Source organism: Narcine bancroftii, chromosome 3, assembly GCF_036971445.1.
Source record: "Narcine bancroftii isolate sNarBan1 chromosome 3, sNarBan1.hap1, whole genome shotgun sequence".
NCBI classification, from domain to species: domain Eukaryota; kingdom Metazoa; phylum Chordata; class Chondrichthyes; order Torpediniformes; family Narcinidae; genus Narcine; species Narcine bancroftii.
In genome coordinates, this window is record NC_091471.1 from 264814245 (window position 1) to 264838911 (window position 24667).

Genomic DNA, 24667 nt, shown 5'->3' on the forward strand with positions numbered 1-24667 from the left:
CAGATACATCCTTGTATCTCCTTCTGGACTCAAACCCTACTATTGAGCATTGTTTCCCATTAAATTATAGAGCTCTTTTCTTGCTCTTTGTCGCCATGATGGTAATCATATATTACAATTGACAGCTAGCTGTATGGTTTATTGGGCCTTCTAGCTTGGACTGGCATTATCTCTTAATTGCTTTGCAGAGATTATACATAGATTTCCTATCAGGGTCATTTGACTTGAACGCTTCAGACCTGGTCTGCAGTTGGAAATGGTTTCTAGTTAAGAAACACTTTTGTTACCTCTTTGGCACGCAGTCCTCCACACATTTACTGATGTAGTTTGTGACAGCTGTGACATACTTTTTTTAGGTTGGCCACTAAGTCCTTGAATGTGGACCAATCCACTCATTCAAAATAGTTGCATAGGAAATCATCTATTTCCTCAGATCAGCACTGTACGATTTCTAGTTGTATAGCAGTCAGGTCAGATAGATGTGAGCCAGGTCTCTGTAAAACACAGCACCTAGCATTCTCCCAGTGCCCTTTGGTAGGTGATTCTAGCATTCTTTCAATGGCTTAGATACTTGCAGGTAAATATTAGCTTACTTTTTATCTCTCCACTAGCACAACCTGATATGCTGAGAATGCACTGAAATTTCCACCTTTCCCTTTCATTTGTTTGTATATTCACTCTAACTATGTTCCTTCTCACCCCCCTGCCTTCATGAACCCAACTGTCGTTGAAACCTAAAAACAAAAGGATATAAATTTACATTCCAGTTTTGGACTATAGTTCTGTAGGTCACATAACCATTAAAGTGCTTCTCCACATACCTTTAAAATGTACTGAAAGTTTCTTCTCATGCCTCACTTGTCTTCTCAAGCACTGGGTACTAGATTTCTGCCACTTTTTGGGCAAAATTACATTTTCACAACTCTTTTTGAAGAATTAACTTAAATATTGAATATATTTATTTTTCTGTCAATAAATCCTTCATGTTTAATGTCCATAGTTCTAAAATTAGTTAACCCTCCCCCCATCCCCCTTTATTTTAAAAGACCACCCCTACAATGTTCAGCTACTTTAGATGAGGTGGAGTGAAATATTGAGAGGAAGAGAAACAGTCAAAATTTTAAAAAAACAAAAATGATTATATAAGCATTCTTGTCAAACTGTTAAGTTACAATATGATTTATTTGGTTGGCTGCAATAACTCACATTCGTTTTAAATAATAAAATCTTTGAAAATTGTGACCTTGTGGAATTTCCAGAGAATGTTTCTGTTTCTCCTAAAATGGAAATGTTTATGGAAGAGGCTCATTCATCCACATAAAATGCACGTGTCATCCCCTAGTGGACAGAGTAGAACTTTTTTTGATTGTACGTGATTTGGCAAGCAAATGATCATTATATTTGTTAATTTCTATTTATATATCATTAAATATTTAAAATGTATGAATTTTCTTATTTGCAGTTTATTTTTGGGGAACTTTGCTCTTGCTCAAAAATACTGGGTTAAAGTTTAAACTCTATAGCTTTCATTTGACATAGTTACAAGAAAGTTTTTTTTCCCCATACTTGTCATTTTTTTTCTTGTTTGAATGTAATTAATAAAGAAAGATTTTTTTTTGCTTCTTTAATTTCATCTTTAACAACCTATATTATAAAATGGTGGAGTAAAACAGGAAAATCTACACTGTGAATGAAATGAAAAGACGAGGCTAGAGAAACTCAGCAGGTCAAACATTGCATTTTATGGATCATATGTAAAGATGCTCCCAACAAGGCGCCCAACAAATTGGTGGGAGTGAAGGGCAGGAGTATATCCCTCAGGCACAAGATAGTAGGTGGATAAGGGAGGGAAGGCACAGCAGAAAGCAAGGGGAGGGAAAATGGCTTTGTGAATGGAGAGGGAAGGGGAGGAGAGCTAGAGGAAATAAGACAGAGGGATATAGGAGAACGGGGAGTAGGCTAGCAGAAACCGAAGAAATCGATGTTAATAAAATCCAGTTGGAGAGTGCCCAGGCAGAAAATTGGGTGTTGCTCCTCCAATTTACGCATGATCTTGGTTTGACAGTATGAGGCTATGGACAGACATGTCAGTGTGGGACTGGGATGCAGAAGTTAAATGGTTGATCAGTGGGAGATAGATCCCTGTCACTGATGCAGACAGAGCGACGGTGCTTAGTGAAGTGATCTCCCAGTCTGCATCCAGGCTCTCCAACGTAGAGAAAGCTGCAGACAGAAGGAGAAGGAAATGAAAAGAATTGACTCAGTGGAATTTCTTGTTTATTTTTATTGAGTGACAACATTGTTTGACGGGTTTAATGTATCTTAGATTCTGAACTTTAAATGAATGGGAGGGGAGGTAGGGAGGGTGGGATGGGAAGAGGGAGGGGGGGAGAAAACGACACTGTATATATTTGAAAAGAAAAATGTATGTATCTTGATCAATGTGGTTTATAGTGTGAAATATAAAAAATTTTAAAAAAAAGAGAAAGCTGCACTGGATGCAGTAGTGAAGTGTTGCTTCACTTGGAAAGACAATTTGGGGCCCAGAATAGTGGTGAGGGAGGATTTTTGGCATGTGTGGCACTTCCGGCGGCTGCAGGGGAAGGTGTCAAGGGAGTGATTGATGGGAAGGGGTGAGTGAACAAGCCAGTCACAGTGGGAGTGATCTCTATGAAAGGCTCATAGGGGAGGAGAGAGGAAGATGTGACTGGTGGTGAGATCATGCTATAGGTGACGGAAAATATGGAGGATAATATGTTGGCTGCGAAGGCTGATGGAGTGGTAGGTGAGGATAAGGGGAATCCTGTTTTTGACACATCTGGGGGTAAGGGCTGAGTATAAAATGGTGCAATGTATTTCCAAAAATATTTCACTGACAATAAACTTTGGGATTTCCTGAGGACACAAAAAGCTTCATAGCGAATATAGTTCTTAGTTAATATTGTTTGGCTTGGAGAATGAAGAAGCAAATTTATCCCAAAGCTGCTATCTATCCAGTCACTTGGAGAATCAGTCTAATGCTATATTTGGCAACTTTTCACGGAAATCGGGTTGAACATGGAAGTTTTAGTGGTGAAAGGTGTAGCAGCAAACCTGATCCTCACCTCTTTGAAATTACACATCAATTCAACCTGAAGCTGCTCGTTTTGTTAGCAGTGACCAGAGGAAGAATAAACAATGTGTGTAATGCAGTGGCATGCGATGAGTACCGGCACACCTCAGGGATGTGTGCTCAGCCCACTCCTGCTCATGCTATTGACCAATCCAGCTCCGATAGTATCATCAAGTGACAACACAACAGTAGTTGGCTTCATCACCAACAATGATGAGTCATGCTACAAAATGAAGGAAAATCTTGTGAAATTGTGCAGGAGTAACAACCTGAGCTTCAATGTGAACAAGATGAAGGAGATAATCGTGGACTTCAGGAGGACCAGAAACAACCATTCTCCACTGTACATCAACAACTCTGCAGTAGAGAGAGTGAAGACCATCATGTTCCTTGTAGTTCGCTTAACTAGTGACCTGTTGTGAACACTCAACATCCCCTCATTTGTCAGGAAGGTGCAACAGCAACTGCACTTGCTGAGAAAACTGAAGCAGGCAAGGCTACCAGCCACCATTATGTCAATCTTCTACAGGAGATCTATCGAGAGTATCTTGGCCGCTGCATCACAATGTGGTAGTGTTGCTGCTGAGAAACGGGTTGGAGGTCAATCCACAGGACCATAAGAGTGGCAGAGAGGATCAATGGGGTTTCCCTTCCCCCCCCACCACGACCACCCCACCCCCCACCATCAACATGATCTTCTGGAATCGTTGTCTGAAGAGGGCATGCAAAATTATTGAACCCTTCAACCTGCACACAGAAATATTCTGCTGCTCCTATCAGGAAAGATAGAGGAGGATCAGAGCCAGCACCACCAGCCTGACGAACAGCTTCTTACCATGGGCAGTGAGAATGCTGAACGACCAAAGGAACTGCCCAAACTAACTATCCGAGACTTTCATATTTACTTCAAGCTCCACTAGAAGTACTTCCATAACTGCCCATGATGCTCAAATCCCTGAAATAAATTAAAAAAAAAGGCCATCTGCCTCTCTGACTGGTCTACCATTATATTGCTCAAACCACAAATTATTTGCTTTTACTTGGCATGAGTAAAAATAAATCCAAAGAGTTTCTATAAGTACATTAAAAGTAAAAGATTAGATAGTGAGGGTAGGCTAAGTGAGAAGTCAGAGGAAATGGGGAAAATTTTGAATGATTTCTTTGCCTCAGTATTCACTAGGAAAAAAATATTGATCCAGTTGAGGTAAAGAAAAATAGTGGGGAGGTAATGAAGCATATAAGGATAACCGAGGAGGTAGTGATGCCTGTGTTGAAAAAGATAAAGGTGGATAAATCTCCGGTACCGGACAAAATATTCCCAAGGACACTCAGGGAGGCTAGTGGACAGATAGTGGGGCCATTAACAGAGATATTTAGGATGTCACTGGCCACGGGGGTAGTGCCAAAGGATTCGAGGGTGGCGCATGTGGTTCCGCTGTTTAAGAAAGGGTCTAAATGTAAACCTGGGAATTATAGGCCCGTGAGTCTGACGTCTGTGGTGGGCAAGTTGATGTAAAGTGTTCTGAGGGATGGTATTTACAATTATTTGGAGGTACAGGGATTGCTAGGGAGTAATCAGCATGGTTTTGTCAGGGGTAGATCATGGTTGACAAACCTGATTGAGTTTTTCGAGGGGGTTACAAAAACGGTTGATGAAGGGAAAGCTGTGGATGTTGTCTATTTAGACTTTAGTAAAGTTTTTCTTTCTTTCTTTTTCAATCTTTTTATTATTATTATAATTTATAAGCACATACAGTTCAAAGAGATATAAAAAATACATAGTAAGTAATGAATTAATACAGAGATATTAAACAATAATATTACAGAATAAAAATATATCATTAAAAAAAATTTTAGATCAGTTTAGGGTGTGAACCTTCTCTAAAAAAAAAGATATAATTAATAACAATATATGAAAAAAGAGAAAAAAAAACCCCAAAAAAGAAGAAAAAACAAATCTGAATTAAAAAAACTTAAAAAAAAACCTACAGATATAGCTAAACCACGCCGATCACTCCGATCTCATCTTACAGCCCAATTATCATACATAATCATAGAAAGAAAACAGAGCGAGATCAACTCACCACAAATGAAAATATTGAATAAATGGTCGCCAGGTTAACTCAAACTTAGAAGGGGATTCATAGACAGTTTCTAATTTTCTCTAAATTTAAACATAGTATAGTTTGGGTAAATCATTGGAAAGTAAAGTTTTTGACAAAGTTCCCCACAGGAGGTTAGGAAAAAAGGTGGAGGCATTAGGTATAAATGAGGAGGTAGTGAAATGGATTCAGCAATGGTTGGATGGGAGATGTCAGAGAGTAGTGGTAGAAAATTGTTTGTCCAATTGGAGGCCAGTGACTAGTGGAGTTCCTCAGGGATCGGTCCTCGGTCCACTATTGTTTGTTATATATATTAATGATCTGCAAGTAGGGGTGGAGAATTGGATAAGCAAGTTTGCGGATGATACAAAGATTGGTGGTGTTGTGAACAGTGAGGAAGATTACCATAGATTAAAAGGTGATTTAGGAAGGCTGGAGGTGTGGGCTGAGAAATGGCTGATGGAATTTAATACAGATAAGTGTGAGGTGTTACATTTTGGAAAGGGAAATCTAAATAGTTCATATGCATTAAATGGTAGGCTATTGAGATGTGCAGAGCAACAAAGGGATTTAGGAGTTGTGGTAAATAGTACCCTCAGGGCTGATACTCAGGTAGATGGTGTGATGAAGAAGGCATTTGGAATGTTGGCCTTCATAAATCAGAGTATTGAATTCAATAGGGAGGTTATGATGAAATTGTACAAGGCATTGGTGAGGCCAAATTTGGAGTACTGTGTACAGTTTTGGTCACCAAATTATAGGAAAGATATATACAAAATAGAGAGAGTGCAGAGAAGGTTCACGAGAATGTTGACAGGATTTCAAGGTTTGTGCAGACTGGGGCTTTTTTCTCTGGAGCGCAGAAGATTGAGAGGGGACTTGATAGAGGTGTTTAAGATTTTAAAAGGGACAGACAGAGTAAACGTGGATAGGCTTCTTCAATTAAGAGTGGGGGAGATTCAAACTAGAGGGCATGGTTTAAGATTGAAGGGGGAAAATTATAAGGGGAACATGAGGGGAAATTTCTTTACGCAAAGGGTAGTGGGGATGTGGAATGAGCTTCCGACAGACGTGGTCGAGGCGGGATCATTAGTTACATTTAAGGAAAGACTAGATAGTTACATGGATAGGAGAGGACTGGAGGGGTATGGACCGGGCGCTGGTCAGTGGGACGAGGAGGGTGGGGATTTGTTACGGCATGGACTAGTAGGGCTGAACTGGCCTGTTCTGTGCTGTAAGTGGTTATATGGTTACATGTTACAACAGAATTGGCAAAGGAATAAGATTCAATAAAAACACAAATTAACCTATAGATTAAGTGTGACACACCTAGAGATTTAAACAGATCTTTGCATTTTACTGTAAATACTCATGTGATAGTTGAGTTTTGTGGACCAATTTTTCGGGTCAAATTTGAGGGGTGGACTTTTACACAGATACTATTTTTGACTGCAATAAGTACCTGCTTTATTTAAGGTGTCAGGAATTTGGATGGCCAGGACTGGGTGATAAATCCGCAATCAGGCCATCGGAAACTCGGATGACCAGGATCAAGGTAGCAGGAGCTCGGATAGGCAAGCGTCCGAGGCAAAGGACTGTGGTCGGGGCAATGAGAGCTCCAGTGGCTGAGACAAGGATCTGGGTCATGGCATCAGAAGCAATGATGAGCAGGCAGGCGGTCGGGATGAGGATCTGCAGTTGGGGTGTTGGGAGCTTGGATGGGTGAGAGGTCAGGGTATCAGGAATTCCAATGAGCATGTGCCCAGAGCAAAGATCCACAGTCAGGGCATCAGGAGCTCGGATGGGCGGGCAGTCAAGGCCAAAAATATGGGAGGATGTCAAATTTTACATGGGTCATGTGGAAAACGCATGATTTTTGGGCCAAAAGAGGGAGGAGGGGGTGGGTTGACTATTACATGAGTATATAAGCAGTATACATTTTATTCAGTTCTGCATATACATTCATTCAATATTGAGCAATTGGGTGTGATAATTAAAACATTTTTTACAATGGTTGATAATATATGACTAGGTGTTACAATCCCTGACATTTCAGTATTGGTTAGGTTCATCCTCTCTCATCAGATTAGTATGGTCGGTTGCCTCAATTACAATAATGGAGGATGACCACTAGGGAATATAATCTGTAATCGGACTCATCTTCAGTTCTATTCCCTGGTATCATTGGTTGGTTCTTTTAAATACAAGACACCCTCTGTCAAGGCAGGCCCAGCACAGGCTGATCAGACTTTGGTGTGTATCCTATATCCATTTCTCTTAGTGGTCAATGGAGCCCAAATCCCTCATTTTTAGCCACAGCCAGTGACTACTTGTTTCAGCTGAGTGGATAGGGATTTAATTGCCTTTCTGAAGCCCTGCCCTGAGATTCCTACTTTCCCCAGAAGCTTGGTCATGGATTTGGCAACCAATCCTCTACAACCAATTTCAAGCAGGCGCACTCTAATTTTCCTGCCTCGCTCTTCTGCAGCAAGATTAGTATAGTGCAGTCTTTGTTCTTGCACCTCATCCATGGTACCCTCCCAAGGAACTGTCAGCTCAATAATGAAGACCATCTATTGAGAGCTGGATCAGAGTACCAGATCTGGTCTCAATTATGTAACAAATAAGAGTAAAATTGGCCATTCAGCCTAGCTAATTTTCCACCTAAACTCCAATTCCTCTATTCCTATAATTCCTTGATTTCCTTAATATCCAGAAATCTATTAATCTCTGTCTTTAATGCAATAGTTGATGTTGTGGACACAATCCTCTAGAGTAGTAAGTTCCAAAGATTCACCATCCTGAGTGAAGAAATTCATGTCCGAAATGAGCTTTAATTTATTCTAAAATTATGTCATTTTTTTTAAAAGACATACAGTTACAGGCCCGTCCAGCCCAATTACACTCAATTAACCTATCACTTCCATGTTTTGAAGGGTGGGAGGAAAACAGAGCACCCAGAGAAAACCCATGCAGACGAAGAGAGAATGTACAAAATTACAGACAGTGCTGGATTCAAACCTGGGTCGCTTGTGCTTTAACTGCTGGGTAACTGTGCTGCCCAAAGCACCTTAGCTAAGGGGAACATCCTTCCTCCATTGACCACTAAAGCATTTTTGTGTGTTTCTATGCCTTCAATTCTCTCTCTTTTAAACTCTAGTAGAGGCCTAGCCTAATCAATCTCTCCTCATGTCACCCCTGAAAACTAACTGCTGACTTTTGCACATACAAGATGCTGCTCAACCTGTTTGGATTTGAAAATTAGTAGTGTTGATTAGTGATAATGAATATTGGTGGTGGCCTCCATTGGTCGTGGTCGACCATGGGTACCAGACCTCTGGTAGAAAGCGAAGCTGGAATGGCCTCTCCAGGGCACAAGCCAGGGCAGAGTTGATATGGAGTTCCGTCCTTTGCCCATGCAGTGGGACCACCCACTCTTCATTCTAATAACGGATCCAAAGGAACAACGAAAGTCAATACAGTTTAGTGCCAGCAGCATCACAGAAGTTGCCGTGCTGACGCGGAGTACAGCAGTCAGCTGCCTCGGGACTCCGACTCCAGATTTTTCCTCAGGGTTTACTCCCAAAGCCTTTCCAATGAGTGGAAGTTTGAAATCAGAGTTACTGTTCATGGTTAATGAGCCCCATCTGCCTGGAGCAATTGGTTTCGAGGAGCCAGTGGCCTGCCTTTGACTCTTCTCCTGTCAGTGAGAACAGCTCACATGAAGGCCAGGAGTTCAAATTGGTTGTCGGAAACTGTTTTAGTCACACACCATGAAGAGAATTTATGTAGCAGCTGGAGTCCCCACTACCACGCTTCAGCTATAGAGATGGCAATATTGATAAGTTGCTTAAATGGGTAAAGTCATCATGAAAATGTGAGGAGATGCATTTCAGGAGGATTAATAAGATTAGAATACATTCAATGCATGGTAGGAAGATTGAGGAACAAAGGAATTTTAATGTGTATATCCAAGGATCCCTAAAGGCTGTTGGGTAGGTGAGCAAAGAGGTTAAGAAGTCGTGCAGAATAGTTGCCTTCATTAGGCTGCAGAACATAAGAGTAGGGAGGTTATGATGCAACTTCACTGTCTGGTATGAGGACATCAATAGCCCTGAGCGGAAAGCTCTGCAAAAGGTACTGGACACAGTCCAGGACATGACAGGCAAAACCCTCCCCACTATCAAGAACATCTACACAAGGGGCAGCCAATTTTTAAAACTTTTAATTAAGACATACAGCATAGTAACAGGCCATTTCAGCTCACGAGTATGTACTGGGGTTACAGGTTAACTGGGCGGCATGGACTTGGTGGGCCAAAATGGCCCGTTACTGTGCTGTATGTCTAAATTCAAAATTAAAAGGTTGCCCACCTCTGATCTATGTATTGTTTTTTCCCTCTCAGCTTTCCCTTCTTCAAAGAAAACAAATTAACACATTTGCTAGATCATCCACTATCGGACAGCAGCAGCAATCATCAAAGATCCATTACCTAAAATGACAGAATGAGAAGATGAAATGAACTGACCCAGTGTGTAAAAGTAGATGACACAATTTTCTTGTTTATTTTCATTGTGTGATGACATTGTTTAATGGGTTTAATGTATCGTATATGTTGAACGTTTAGTGGGTGGGGAGGGGGACGGGAAGGAGGGAGGGAAGGGAGAAAATGACACTGTATATATTCAAGAGGGAAATGTTTATGTGTATTTTGGTCAATATGGTTCATAGTGTGAAAAATAAAAAAAATTTTTTAAAAATCCATATCACCCAGCACACTCTGTTCTTGCTGCTACCATCAGGAAAGGTGTCACAAGACTTGCATCACCAGGTTCAGGAACAGCTGCTACCCCTTCACCATCAGTGTCCTCAACTACAAACTCAATTAGGGCCTCAAATAAAGACTTTTGCACTTTGTTGTTATACTTTCTGTCTGTATTGCACAGTTTGTTTATATTTCTTTATTTGCTTACATGTGTACAGTTTATTGTGCAGTATCAATAAATAGTAATTCTGCTTCACCCACAGGAAAAAAGGATCTCAGAGTTGTATGTGATGTTATGTATGTACTCTGACAATAAATCTGAACTTTATAAAACATTGGTTAGATCACAGCTGGCACAGTATATAGTTCCAGTTGCCACACAGGAGATTCACTTGCACATTGTCTGGGATGGAGTGTTTCAGTTAAGAAGAAAGTGTGGATAGGTTTGATTTGTTTTCTTTGAAGCAGGGAAAGCTGAGAGGGCAAAAACAATACATTAATGTGCGAGATAAACTCAGCAGGTCATGCATTTTCATTAATTGAAATGTCCAAAATTATGAGGGTCATAACAAGAGTGGAGTGAGAAACTTTTCCCATTATCAGAGGACTCTGATCATAACAACATAATAAGGGAGGGAGAAGGCCTTTTGACCTGCTGACCATTATCTACCATTTAAGATCATGGCTGATCTGGCCATGAACTCAGTTTCATCGAATTCCCTTTTCTCCATAACCCGTAATTCCCTAATTATGGAAACATCTATCTGTTTAAAATATGTTCAATAAGGTAGCCTCCACTGTCACTCTAGGCCACACATGTCAAACTCTGGCCCGCGGGCCAAATTATAATTATATTTGGCCCGCAAGATCATATTAAATATATATTAGAGTTGGCCCGCTGGCCGCCGCGCCAGTATAGCGCATACACACTGAAGGTGAAAATGAAGACACCAGAGGTGTGGAGGGATCTCAGAGTCCCGAATCCCGGGGATCGGAGCGCCGCACTAAGCCCGCCCAGCTCCCGGACACACAGACGCGGCTGGAGTTGGGGACCATCCTCGCTGGGTCTGCGCTTCAGCGGCGACGCTGGACCGAACGTCTCATTGGCGATGCCTTCCCCCTCGCTCCGTGCGTGGAGGACCCTGCCTCCCACTCCTTTTGTTGCAGACGAGCCCAGGGCCGTGAGATCGCAGTTTAATCCCTCTCCAACCATGGGAGGGGGGTGGGAGCATCGCGCTCTACACAGCCAATTCCTCCACCGCCCCGGACGCCGGCGTTTCAACGGGGGGTTTGAGTGCCTTCATCAGGCATCCGACCTGTTGGTCCAAGACAAGGGGAGAGCGTACAAACTCCACACAGACAGCACCTGAACTCGGGTGAACGTGGAGCTGCGACCCCACATTCCACATCAGGACTGTGTGTAAGATTGGGAGCAGTGAGACGGAAGCTTATTTTGTTCCTGTGATTTAAGCCTTTCTTGGGGTGGGGGGGGGTCCTTCTCTGACCACTTGCCTAACAATCAACCTAATCAGATGTGGAGTTACCACAATACAACAATTCTCAACCTTTTTCTTTCCACTCGCGTCCCTGTGCCATTGGTGCTCTGTGATTAGTAAGGGATTGCTTAAGGTGGTCTGTGGGTGGAAAGAAAAAGTTTAAAGACCACTGCTTTAATCATCCCTCATTGACTCGTCATGTGCACGGTTTCAGACGCTAAAGGAAATGGGCCAATGACAATGACAACGAAAGAGTTTATCCAAAACTATTATTAAACATTTATTTTAATAAGAAAAAGTTTAACATTACATATGTTGAAAGAAGAGAAAACATGCAGATGTTGTTGAAAATTTTCAATAAATATTTAGTTTGGCCCTCGACTTAGTCCAAGTTTTTAATTTTGGCCCTCCGTGAATTTGAGTTTGACACCCCTGCTCTAGGCAGAGAATGACACAAATTCACTACTCTCTGGGTTCATCCTCATCTCCACTATAAACCTGCTTCCTTGAATCTTGAGGCCATGTCCGTTAATGTAGTCTTACCTACCAGTGGAAACAACTTTCCAAGCTCCATCATTCCCTTTCATAATTTGTTTCAAATATTCCAGTGAGGTGACTCAATCTCTCCTCATGATTAATCTCCTCATCACTGGAATCAACCTGGTGAATCTCTTCTGCATTGCCTCCAAAGCCAGGACATCTTTTCTCAAATAAGGAGACTAAGGAGACTGGAACTACATGCAGTACTCTAACTGCGGCCTCTACAGTTGCAGCAGATCATCTCTGCTCTTAAATTTTTGGTTTAGAAGATAGGAGACTTCGAGGGTTGAAGGAAGAATATTATAATTTAGGGGTGGTTGAAATCTGGAACAAGTTGCCTGAGAAGTGGTGAAGACAGCCACTCTCATGATATTCAAGAAGCATTTAGATACTGACTTGAAACACCATGGCACAGAAGGCCATGGTGGGTGTGTAGTGAGAATTGTGGAGGGTCATGTGACCTCTCCATCTGGACCCTGGAGGGCCATGTGACCTCTCCGGCTGGAACCTAGTCAGAAGTCACCTCATCTACTAATCAAGGTCAAGCCCTACCCAAGGTTAGCGCACACCTTGGCCCTTTAATTAATTCATCGATACCTAGGCCGAGCTCTCCAGCCAATGGCACTATAAAGTCCATACATGTGGACCATCTGCTTTTCTCTTCTGGGTTGAACTCTAGCTCCACTCCAGGTTGTGACCTGTGGGTGATGCTGGAGAGTCATTGGTGCTGTATGTGCAGATAAAAGGTTGGGGGCTGTAGTATTATGTGTCTAGAAATCACTGTCCCTAGTTTAGTTAAGAGCCTTGCCTGCACTGTATCAAGGGGTAATTTTCACTTGACTGTAAATATATCTTTCCACAGGTGATTGCGAGTATCAGGTAGTCCTTACATCCGATGCGAGTGTGTTGTACAATCCGGCATGTGAATAAATATCACTGTTTAACCAACCTGTGATCAGACTTGCTGTTTTTGGAACTCGTCGAACTTGTTTTCTCATATATAATGGTGCTGGATTAGTATAGTAAGATGATTAGTATGGACACAATGAATTGAAGGCCTTTATCTGTTCAATATGACTTCTATGATTACTGCAGTACACCTGTTACATACACTTTTAATTTCCTTCTGTTAACCTCATGTTACATCACAAATACTATCTGGAGACCCATTAACAACTCCCACCCATATATCCAGTTCCCAACTGCTTCAAACTGAGTTTAATTTTCTTGCGTGATCTGCTGAGCTAAGATCCTTCCTAACTACTGACCATAATCAGCCCATTTTAACAGCATTGTCCTTCCCACATTTTCTTTTGTGTCTGTCTTTCCTAATGTTTTAATATTTACTTCCCAGTTTTGATCATCCTGCAGCCACTTTTCTGTAATGGCCGGAGATCCATTTATTTATGATTGCAGTGTTAATTTTTTTCATCTTGTAAGTGCAACGTGTACTTAGATATAGTTTAAGTTAGCATTTAAATGCGATAAAATTACAAGAAAAACCTATAACACACTATCGTGTCATGGAGATTCTGTTAAGCTACACTAACACAAACACACACATGAAGTCTCAACATGTAATAAGGTAAAGAAGCAATTAACTACTGATGTGCTATGTTCTCTTTATCTGTACAGAGGGAGTCCCTGCAATCAAGTAAGATGAAGAAAATGCTCATGTTGCTGGCTATAAACACTGTCAATGAGTCAGACTCCATTCAATTAGCAATAAAAACAAACAGTTCATTTAACCCTGAAGGTATTAAAAGTTAAAATGTTTCAAGCCCTGCTGTGAATTTGAAGCTAATTGGGTATTAGAGCTTCAAATTCTATAACTAACATTCTGTCATGCTCCTGTGAGTTGCCAGAGGCAGCATGGTTAGCACAAAGCTGTTACAACGCCAGAAACTCAGGTTCAACTCTGGCACTGTCTGTAAGGAGTTTATACGTTCTCCATGTGTCTTAGTGGGTTTCTTCCAGGTGCTCTAGTTTCCTCCCACCCTTCAAAAACATAATGGGGTTGTAGGTTAATTGGTATATTTGAGCCGCACAGGAGCCAGAAGAGCCTGTAACCATGCTGTATGTCTAAATTCTTTCACCGTTCATGCCTGGAAGAATGATAACATCAGGTGCTGACATCTGTCCTTTAAAACACAATTTAGTTTTGAATGAAGTGTGCTACATAAATGCAGGTGTCGAACTTGTGTTTTTATTCCTGCCAGGCCTTTGAATTCTAAGATTCACAAAATAACATTGACCACAATGTTTAACTTCCCAATAACCACTGTCCTTGCTTTTTATTTTGCTTTGGAAATCTTCATCATATTACTTTGTCCAAACCTGACTTCCCAGTCATGCAGAGATACAAGGTCACACCCCACCATAGAGAGCAAACAAGTTTTCTTTTCATTTTGTTCTGTTTCTGATTCCACATGATATGTTCTCCTTGCCTCCAATATGTATGATATCTTTCTTTGGCTTGGCTTCGCGGACGAAGATTTATGGAGGGGGTAAAAAGTCCACGTCAGCTGCAGGCTCGTTTGTGGCTGACCAGTCCGATGCGGGACAGGCAGACACGATTGCAGCGGTTGCAAGGGAAAATTGGTTGGTTGGGGTTGGGTGTTGGGTTTTTCCTCCTTTGCCTTTTGTCAGTGAGGTGGGCTCTGCGGTCTTCTTCAAAGGAGGCTGCTGCCCGCCAAACTGTGAGGCGCCAAGATGCACGGTTTGAGGCGTTATCAGCCCACTGGCGGTGGTCAATGTGGCAGGTACCAAGAGATTTCTTTAGGCAGTCCTTGTACCTTTTCTTTGGTGCACCTCTGTCACGGTGGCCAGTGGAGAGCTCGCCATATAATACGATCTTGGGAAGGCGATGGTCCTCCATTCTGGAGACGTGACCCATCCAGCGCAGCTGGATCTTCAGCAGCGTGGACTCGATGCTGTCGACCTCTGCCATCTCGAGTACCTCGAGATGTATGATATAATCATACATTATTTCCCAAGCTGTTTTCTGGTTGTATACTTATTTAATTATTTTTTACTTTATCTTGCAGCATTGGTCTATTTGATTTACAGCTTCATATCCAGTTGTTATGAATGGACAGCTGCTAATTCAGCATTCTAACCAGTACAAAGCATTTAAATTGAAAAATTAGTAAGAATAATATGGTTTATTCCAGAAAAAAACCTTTGTTTTGATTTTCATATTTCACCCATTCTGATATTTTCTTTATGCCTGATGCTCACTTTGACTTAAGTAACCATATAACCATTTACGGAGGGGAAACAAGCCATGTTGGCCTTTCGAGTCCGCACTGGTTCACTGATTTTGTGCGCCCTCTTCAGGCATTGGTGATTTTAAGTGGAGTGTATCTTTGAGAATTTTAACATCTATCCATAGGTTCTCTGTACTTTGGATGTGAAATCTCATATTAAAATATTCAAAAACATTGGCTGTGTGGGAGATGAGACTTTTTATTTGTGTTTTTGTTTCTGTGAATCTCCTTGGGAGCTGATTCTTACCTTGTTATTGTGGACAAAGGTTGTAAAAGATCCTGATCAAAATTCTTAAAGATCTTTACTCAAAATGCAAACTATAGGCCCTTTTATAGAGGAAAAAAAGCCAATGTCTTTACATTGCTGCACTTAAAGGGTCCGAAGGCAAATTAACTGCTCAAATTCACTCCCTCATTCATCCACCTAGTGGGGTACACTTAGAGGTGGAGCGAAGTCACTCCACCTCCTGCATAAAAAGATTGCTGCTGGAAGCAGCTCCAAACTGGAAGTAAGATAAGTGACATTGTGCTGACAACTCCATTCCCCTGCTGTGGATCTATCAGGCTGCACTCGCTCACTACACCCCGCTCCTTTACTCCACCTTGTTCCCTCACATTGCACTCCCACCCCACTCCCTCATGCCGCCATGTGCTCTCACATCACCCACCCCTGACAGGGGAACTGTCAGGCAGCAGGGCCTGGGGGGGAGGGGGTGTCTGTCAGCCAACGGGGTGGCAGGGCTGTCGCAGGGTGGCCGCTGCTGTGCTACGCATCCCGCCCCCTTTGCCTTGAGAAGCCGGCGTGCTGTTCTGGGCTACATAAAAGGTCTGTACTATCTACCTTTTCCATCTTCTGCATGAAAAGGTAAATCTGCCTTATTTTAAAAAAGGAGGTGATAACACAGCTTTTGTGCATTAAAAACCCCCTGTGAGTGCTCAATAGATCAGATATCATATCTGGAGAGACTTCAGACAGAAAAGTCTGAGACATCTTTTGAATGAAGATCATCCAGCAGAACCAGTAAATCCAGTTTCCCTCTGCACATTACAATGCCGAGCCTAATCCAATGATATTGTATAAAATTCTTAAATTGTTTCAGGTGTATGATGAAATTCTTTTTTTAAAATTTGGGCTTACATCATTGGCGACAGGCCCTTCCAGCACATGAGCCCCTGCCACCTAAATACTCCAATTTTACCTTCAACCCCAGTACATTTTGAAGGGTGGGAGGAAACCCACGCAGACTTGGGAACAATGTACAAAATTCTTCTGATGAAATCTCCACAAATGCCTCCTGATTTTATGGTTCCAGCATTTTCTGTTTTTATTTCAATGGCCAAAACTTGGACTTGTATACTGGAAGCAATATATTGTGCACCAAAACCTCCCAATCGATGTGGATGGGAGTAGTCCTGCAAAGTGTTATTTGATACTGCTAATGTTTAAATTTAGGAGTGTAGAGTAGATAAAGGCTCACACTCGACTGGAGGGAGAACTAAAGCCTTTATTAGCTTACAACACAGGTAGGGTTCATGAACAGGTTTCAGGGTTTAGGCCGTCGGGGGGAGGAGTCGGGAAGCGGGACCAGTCGTCAATACAGGACACTTCCAGTGAATCCCAGTTCACCACAAGGAGGGAAGAATGTAGCACAATATTAAAAAGTTGTTCTTCTTCCTCCAGTCAGCTTCTAGCTGCTGCCTCGCACCCTTCTTTTACATCCTAATCGTAACCGTGCAATTAAGTTGACTCAAGCTTGGAAAGTGGCCGCCATGTTGTTCATTCTCTCAACAAACAATGAACCGAACCGCCTCACTTTGCCTTTTCCTTGCACTATTTTTATTTATTTGATAAGGCGGTTGGCAGCCCCTCAAAAAAAAATTCGACATATTCATGGCAATAAACTCTGATTCTGTAAATAAATATGCACCTCACTGACAAAAGACAAAGGAGGAAAAACCCAACACCCAACCCCAACCAACCAATTTTCCCCTGCAACCACTGCAACCGTGTCTGCCTGTCCCGCATCGGACTTGTCAGCCACAAACGAGCCTGCAGCTGACGTGGACATTTACCCCCTCCATAAATCTTCGTCCGCGAAGCCAAGCCAAAGAAGAAGATAACATAGTAGGTAAAGTTACTGTTCCATCATTCAGTATCTTGGTGCCATTAATCCTAGTTCAAATCCCACCACCCCAATTAGTTAATTTAATTTCAAGTAGTTAAAATTATTGTGCTGAGATAACCAGATTGCTGTAAACCCCATTTGCTGTCAGAGTCCGGGATATCTGACATTCCTACCTGGTCTGGTCCACATATGATGCAGCCTCCACTCTCTCCTCAATTAGGAACAGACAATGGTCATTTAAAAAAATAATGAAGATGCAGGATTTGGGGGAGGGCCGAATAAAGATTGTTGTTCAAAATGGGGAATACAGTTTTATTTCGAAACAGCAAATGAAAGAACCCGCAGAATGATTGTGCGAAGCAAACGAACCATCAGCCCAAGTCCCACCTCGCAAGATGGCGGCAGCGCCGCCTCCATTCTCTCCCCCCTCCGTGCGAGAGGGCGCCCGCTGTGATGTCCCAGCATTCCGCAGTGGCGCAGCCTTTCCGGTTTGGACGCCATCGCCGCTGAGCAGGTAAAGCAAGAGGGAGCAAATGGAATCGCGGGTTTATCCGAGCCATCTTGACGTTGGGTGACTTTTGCTGGCTCGGGATGGAAGGAGCGGCGCCGCCTGCGGCGGATGGACGGGCTATTGGGGGCGGAGGGCGGCGTTATTTGCGAAAGGGGGCGAGGAGCCTCTCCACTGGCTTGTGGGTCAAGCGTTGGACAAACGAGACCAGCTGGGGATGGGGATGCCCGTTCTCTCTTTAACCTTCGCATCGGTCTCAAGACTTTATTTGTTGAGGACTTCATCTGTGTGGGAAATTCTGCCTCTCCGGTGTGCGGCTCCCTGGGGGGTGGGGGGAGAGAAACTGCCCCTTAAACCTCGGGAGAAGTAGGTTTACAAGGGCAGCTTCCGTTCTGCTTGGTCCTGCAAACCAAAGGCCCACACCAGAGCTACCCAAAAGGGGATATTTTAAACTTGATTTGGAAGTCACTTTTCCCCAGTGACCTGCCTTAATTGCTTGTCCGTCAGCCAATATCAATTAAAAAGCCCACCCTTTACAACATCGTTGGCAACTTTTCAAGTCTGTTCGGAAATGATTGCATTTTGGGGCTATTCTGAAAATATATTTCAACCCCCGCTTTCACTTTTGATCAGTGGAATAATATCTTTTTTATTTAATTTGTCAGGTGGTTTGGGATGCACCTTTTAAATTTTCCAAAGCCAGCTTCTTGTAATCTGTGGTTACTATTGCTAACATTGGCAACCAGGCAGCCAAATTGTGTAAAACAAACCCAATGTCAAAATAATTTTGTAATGTTGGTTGAGGGAGGGAGTTATCTTGCTCTAGAAACTGGTGATCACCAATACCATGAGATTTTGCAACTAACTGGTTCATCAGCAGTATCTTTTGAGTTTGAGCATCTTTTCTGCTGATTCAACAGGACAGCTAGATTTGCTGAAGTATCTTGGAGTAAGTAGTACTTGCATGTGGTGCCTTTTATTCTTATAAGAGTCATTAAGCAGCATGTGAAATTTCAAATCGTGTTTTTTTCATTGAAACAACAAAGGGTCACGTGGTCTGAAGCACTGACATTAATTTTAACACTTGCCTGAATTTTGCAGTATTTTGAGGTTTTTGAAATTTGGAACCACAATTGAAGGAAAATTGCAGTTTTAAGTGGATGACCTGTTATCCCGAGACTTACTCATTCCGTCCCTGTCTCATCAATCTAAAAGGCCTTTTTAGCTCGAATACTCTTGCTTAAAATAATGTTGAGCATTAACTCATATAATAATATTATAATAACATCATAATGAAACAGAGCCTATAAAAATTGAGTGTTTTTCCCTTTAATGGTGCCTAGATCAGTAGAACCACAGAAAAGTTGGATTAATCCTTTAGACTGTTTGCAGGGACTACCAACAAATGCACGTGATCTCCTGGTTTTCAGGGACTGATTTTGTGCACTTCCAACTGGCTCATACTGGTGTTTGCACTGTAGATTGTCCATGGACCCAGTCTGGAGTACATACAGCATTTTGAAAGGTTACAAATGGCCAAAGGGTAAAGTGTTACAAATGTTTTGAATTAATTTTAGAACTTAATTCTATCATCTTTTTAATAATGGTGGTGCAGTTAGTGTAATGGTTAGCACAACAACAGAGCCAGTGACCCAAATTCAAATCTGGTACTGTCTGTCTCCATGTGTCTCTGAGGGTTTGCTGCTACATCCAAAGGTGCACAGGGTGGGTAGGTTGATTGGCTTGCGGAACAGAATGGCCTGTTGCCCTGCTGTATCTATATTTTTAGCATAGTAAGGGATTTTGGTAATGATAGATATAGAAGGATTATTCCCTCCATTTTGAATAATTGACAAGTGATTAAAGGGATGGTGAAATGTTTTCTTTAAGACTTGTAAGCCTCCAGAAATGCGCACTCCTTAAAAAGTTGTATGGATATTTGGAAAATTGTAGGATAACAAAGGAGCAATAAATTGAGAATGCAATTTGGTAGTTTTTAAGCATATAAATGTATTTGTACCAAGACAGATACATTGGGCCCAATAGCTTTTGAATTGTATGGTTCATTCTGTGTTGGGGAGTTGCATTGAAATTGGACAAACAAAGTTGTATCGTGTGAATGATGGCTATTTTGGCCAAAGCAATGACCTCTGGCATGGAAACCACTTGTTCTCTCAGCAAGCAACATGAATGAAATCAAATGGGTGGTGTTTTTAATATTAATATATTTTCATTTGCGACCAATGTGAACAACTTCAAGATCTGTAGAAGCTTTGAAATTCAGAAGTGTAGAAACAGACTAAATAGTAAATGGTAGGATTAAAGGAGGGGAGAAAAATAATGATAGGTTTCAAGAACTGGGTTTTTTATTTTCTTAAACACACTCTCTTACTTGACAGCTCTTGGACTGTACTCCTTGAAGTTCAGAAGAATGGGGGGGACCTCAGAAACAATTTGAAAGGCCTGGATGTGGAAAAGTTGTTTTGCATGGTAGGGGAATTGAGGGCACAATTTCAGGATTGAAGGATGGTCATTTTAAAACAGAAATTAGCCAGAGAGTGGTAAACCTCTGGAATTTGTTGGAGTAGGTGGCTGTGGAGACCAGATCATTGGGTGTATTTTAGGCAGATTTATAGGAGCAGATTTGCTCCTATATCTTAAGGTCTTACTAAAATTGATGTACAAATTTGCATCTTTTGCATTGATTTTATTAATGTGAATTACCAAATAATTTTTTTTGTATAGAAATGGCAATCCGCTATCCAATGGCAGTTGGCCTGCACAAAGGTCACCCTGTAACCAAGAATGAGACTAGCCCGAGGCAGTGCCGCAGACGAGGGGTGAGTAACCGACGTGAGTTGTTAAAGTAGCTTCATTTTTCAATGTCCAGAGTTATAGGTTCAGCATTCTCAGTTCTTTCCATCAATCAGATATTTTTCTAAGGGGAAGCTGCAATGCATAGGTTTTTGGAATCTTGATTTTAAGAAAATGTTTGATGAATTAGAATTTTTTTGGAAAAGTATAATGCTTGTCATCACGACAAGTCAATCCTATTTATGAAATATATAACTGTCACTGGAATCAACAGGATGGATGCCAGAAATGACATTTCACCTCATGGAAATGCTGAAAACCATAATCCAATCTCAAAGTAAGGGATTGGCCTTTTAAAATGGAGCTGAGATAATTCTTTTGGAAAGGTTAGTGAATCTGTAGCTAGTACAGGAAAGTGACCGACACTGAGTAAAAGATAATTCATGATCTTTTTGAATGGTATAGCAAACACAAGGGGTAGATTGTCCCATGCCTGCTTCTATTTCTTAGTTATTTATTCAGAATTGAAATAGGAGCCTATCTGCTCCCACCAATACTCCTGGAAACCTGTTCCAGCTATCTACCTCACCTTGTATTTTTTTAAAAAAACACTTGCCTTGCACATCTCCCTTAAACACATGGTCTCTTTCCTGTGATGCTTTTGCCCTGGGTAAAAGTTTCCAACTGTCCACCCCATAAATCACACATGTCAAACTCTGACCAAATTTGGCCCGTGATATAATTATATTTGGCCCGCAAGATCATTTCAAAAATGTATTAGAGGTGGCCTGCCCTGCAGCGAGAGCCGATGCTGTTTTTTGGTAATGTCACCCCCACCATCCTCCCCCTTCATTGCACATCCTTCCCCATTGTAACACGAGAAATTGTAACACGAGAAGTCTGTCGATGTCATCAGCCGGCAAGCCAGTTGGAAGGCTCCCTGCACAACCAGTCACTTCTCCCACCTGTCGAGCGGTGCGGCGGATGGGCGAGCGCCTGTCATTTCCTGTCGGCGCGACGGGCATGGCAGGCTGCGCATGGCCCCCAGGCAGCGCGACTGGCACCGGACGGCCCTTCCACAGCGCGAGCACACTTCTCCCGGTCGCCTCGGCCTTCAGCGCTTGCACCCGCTACATCTCCACAGGGACCAAATATGTTTCCCTCAGGTCAAGCAAAGGGTGAACTTGAGCTACCTACTCCTGACCTGTAACATTATCCTCCTAAAGTTATATCCTAAAGTTTAACATTACATGTTGAAAGAAGAGAAAACATGCAGATGTTGTTGAAAATTTTCAATAAATATTTAGTTCGGCCTTCGACTTAGTCTAAGTTTTTAATTTTGGCCCTCCGTGAATTTGAGTTTGACACCCCTGCCATAAATGATGCTTGTGATTTCGGGTGCTTCCATCAGCTTGCCTTTCAACCTTCCGTGTTCCAGAGAAGGAAACTCAAGTTTTGTCCAATCTTTCTCCACAACGTCTACCCTCTAAATCTGGCAACTCTCGTAGTAATCCTGTCCGCTTTCTGAAACAACCATATCCTTCCTCCAATAGGGTGACCAGAATTGCACATGATGGTTCATTCTGATTTATTCTGCCTAATTATTTTTCCATAAGACAAACACTTCATTAAAAAATGACCTTGTGAACCTTTGCTCTGCTGTCTTTAAGGCAAGTATATTCCCTAAAAATAGGGTTAAATCTGTTGAAAATCCTCGAGTTGCACTTCAAATCCTCAAATAGTTGTAAAATTGATTTTTCTTGCATAATGGATAATTTCATATTTCCCATTATCCTCTGCCACATTTGCCCTCTCAACCTGACTCTTCCTTTGCAGATTCTTGACTCCAAAACTTTTTCATCACCTCCTAAATTGGAAAAATTAAATCTTATCCATTTATCAAAGTTAACATTAATTGTAATTAGCTGAAGCCCCAGCATTGGTTCCCGAGATGGCAGTCGTTGCACTTGAAAGCTGTTTAATCTTTGCTCTTTATTAACAAACTATTTTTGCTGCTCTGTTGTCTGGCGTAACCTTTTCTGGTACTTTTATATAGATTTTAGAAACTTTGTGCAACAGATTCAATAGCTTCCCCTCTATCTACCTACTTCATCTCAGTTAGCTAATAAATTCTTAAAAATAGTGGCTTTAATTCATAAAATTCAAGGTAAAATGCTGTCATATTGTTTACCTGCAGAGCCTTTTTCCCCATTGAAAACACTGGAAACAAGTCGGCACTGAACTGAATTTGAGTTCTTTTAACTGTTGTTTTCAGCGCCTAACCAAGCACACCAAGTTTGTCAGAGATCTGATCCATGAAGTCTGTGGTTTTGCTCCTTACGAAAAACGTGCAATGGAATTGCTGAAGGTCTCTAAAGATAAGCGTGCACTCAAATTCATTAAAAAGAGGGTAAGCAACAATATGCCAATTTTATTTCCTTTGTTTAGATTTACAAAACTGCATGGTAACAGTTCCTACAACTCCAGTATGTTTCTGAAGGGTGGGAGGAAACCAGAGCACCCAGAGGAAACCCACACAGACATGGAGAGAACGTACAAATTCCTTGTAGGCTGGTCGCTGATCCTGTAATGGCGTCATGCTAATCGCTATGCTAACCATGCGCCCCCTTAAAATATAATCTTAAATCTTTATTCTGGTCCTGTTGTACTGTTATAAACTTGTATTGAACTTGTATATGAATATTCCCTTAATTTCTTAAGACACTTCACTGATATCATCAATTATTGCAGTATTCTACTTATGCATACTTTTTAATCATCCTTCAACTGCAATTGCTTAATATTACCTTTAATCCAGTACTGAAATTAGAAAAATATTAAATATACTTTTGTATTCTTTCTATAGCTGACAGGTGAAAAACAGAAGCATTGCTTGATAAATTCAGTTTAATTGCTTGTCAGTCAGGAAAAAAGGTTTGGGAAGAGTCTGTTTTATACTGTACCATCTCCATTAACAGAGCAAGAAGTATTGCACAAATAGCAACTAGAGAAAATTGTGACTGGATTAGCAATGTACTACACATAGGGATAATTTACGTATGGGTGCTCGGAACTCTCAAGAGAATTGTAAAGATGCAATCAACTATCCATTAATTGTTTATGTGGCTATTGTAATGCTGTCAGTGTTGGAAACAGACAAAATTTAAAAACTAGATGCTGGAAATCCAAAAATGTTCAATAACGTTCTGGCGCCTGCCCAGTTCCGACAATCAGGCTGATATAAAGCTAACAAAATGAGGAGTCCTTTGGCAAAACAGTGACATTAGAAGGTGATAGCTAATTCATGGACTCCTCATTTTGTATGCTTGATACTCCTAGTCTTGTACATTCTATCCATTCCCACCCCTGCAACTTTTAGTTTGCTTGCTTTTGCTGTTCTGTCAAAGGGTTTTCAACCAGAATATTAGGGAAAATTGTCATGGGAACAATTTGTGCATTAGAGCATTTTGCACAGTGTGGCTTTTTTTCCAAATTGTGTAAATATTCATTTAAACGTTCCATGTTCATTCTTTCCAGATTGGAACCCATATTCGTGCCAAGAGGAAGAGAGAAGAACTCAGCAACATATTGGCAGCAATGAGAAAGGCAGCAGCAAAGAAAGATTAATCTGTACTGTTATTAATAAAGTTCATTTTTAACATTAATGTGAATATCTGGTTTGAATTTATAATTGAAAACTGGGTTTACTACTATCAGAAACAGTTCCAATGGTTATTTAAAGTAATTTCATATGCCTGCCCATTCCAAGCAACCAACTGCTGACTCGCCTGTCCACTGGAGCTCCCGACGCCTCAACCACCGACTCGCACCTAGGCTTTAGCCACCCGCGCTAGCTCTCACCCTCCGCCATGTACTCTTACCCAGGCCCCAGCCGCCCACCCAAGCTCCTGATGCCCTGAATGACGCAGGTACTT

At 41.6% G+C, this 24667-nt stretch overlaps 1 protein-coding gene and 1 long non-coding RNA gene across 2 annotated transcripts; one reads left to right on the forward strand and one right to left on the reverse strand.

Annotated features, from left to right (window-relative positions):
- Positions 1-1719: 1719 nt before the first annotated feature.
- Positions 1720-17912, reverse strand: LOC138758700 (uncharacterized). The gene is made up of 2 exons (XR_011354387.1): positions 17584-17912; positions 1720-2223 (listed from the first exon to the last, which is right to left on the reverse strand). It is a non-coding gene; the product is annotated as an uncharacterized lncRNA (long non-coding RNA).
- rpl36 (ribosomal protein L36) lies at positions 17822-24397 on the forward strand. The gene is made up of 4 exons (XM_069928022.1): positions 17822-17924; positions 20664-20758; positions 23008-23142; positions 24270-24397. The coding sequence occupies exons 2-4, from the start codon at positions 20666-20668 to the stop codon at positions 24357-24359; spliced, it is 318 nt and encodes a 105-aa protein (XP_069784123.1). The 5' UTR covers positions 17822-17924; positions 20664-20665; the 3' UTR covers positions 24360-24397.
- The last annotated feature ends 270 nt before the right edge of the window (positions 24398-24667 follow it).

Coding starts and splice junctions, on each gene's coding strand:
- rpl36 (XM_069928022.1), top strand. CDS start 20,666: ATGGCAATCCGCTATCCAATGGCAGTTGGCCTGCACAAAGGTCACCCT. Junction 20,759..23,007: donor GGCAGTGCCGCAGACGAGGG/GTGAGTAACCGA, acceptor TGTTGTTTTCAG/CGCCTAACCAAGCACACCAA. Junction 23,143..24,269: donor TCAAATTCATTAAAAAGAGG/GTAAGCAACAAT, acceptor CATTCTTTCCAG/ATTGGAACCCATATTCGTGC.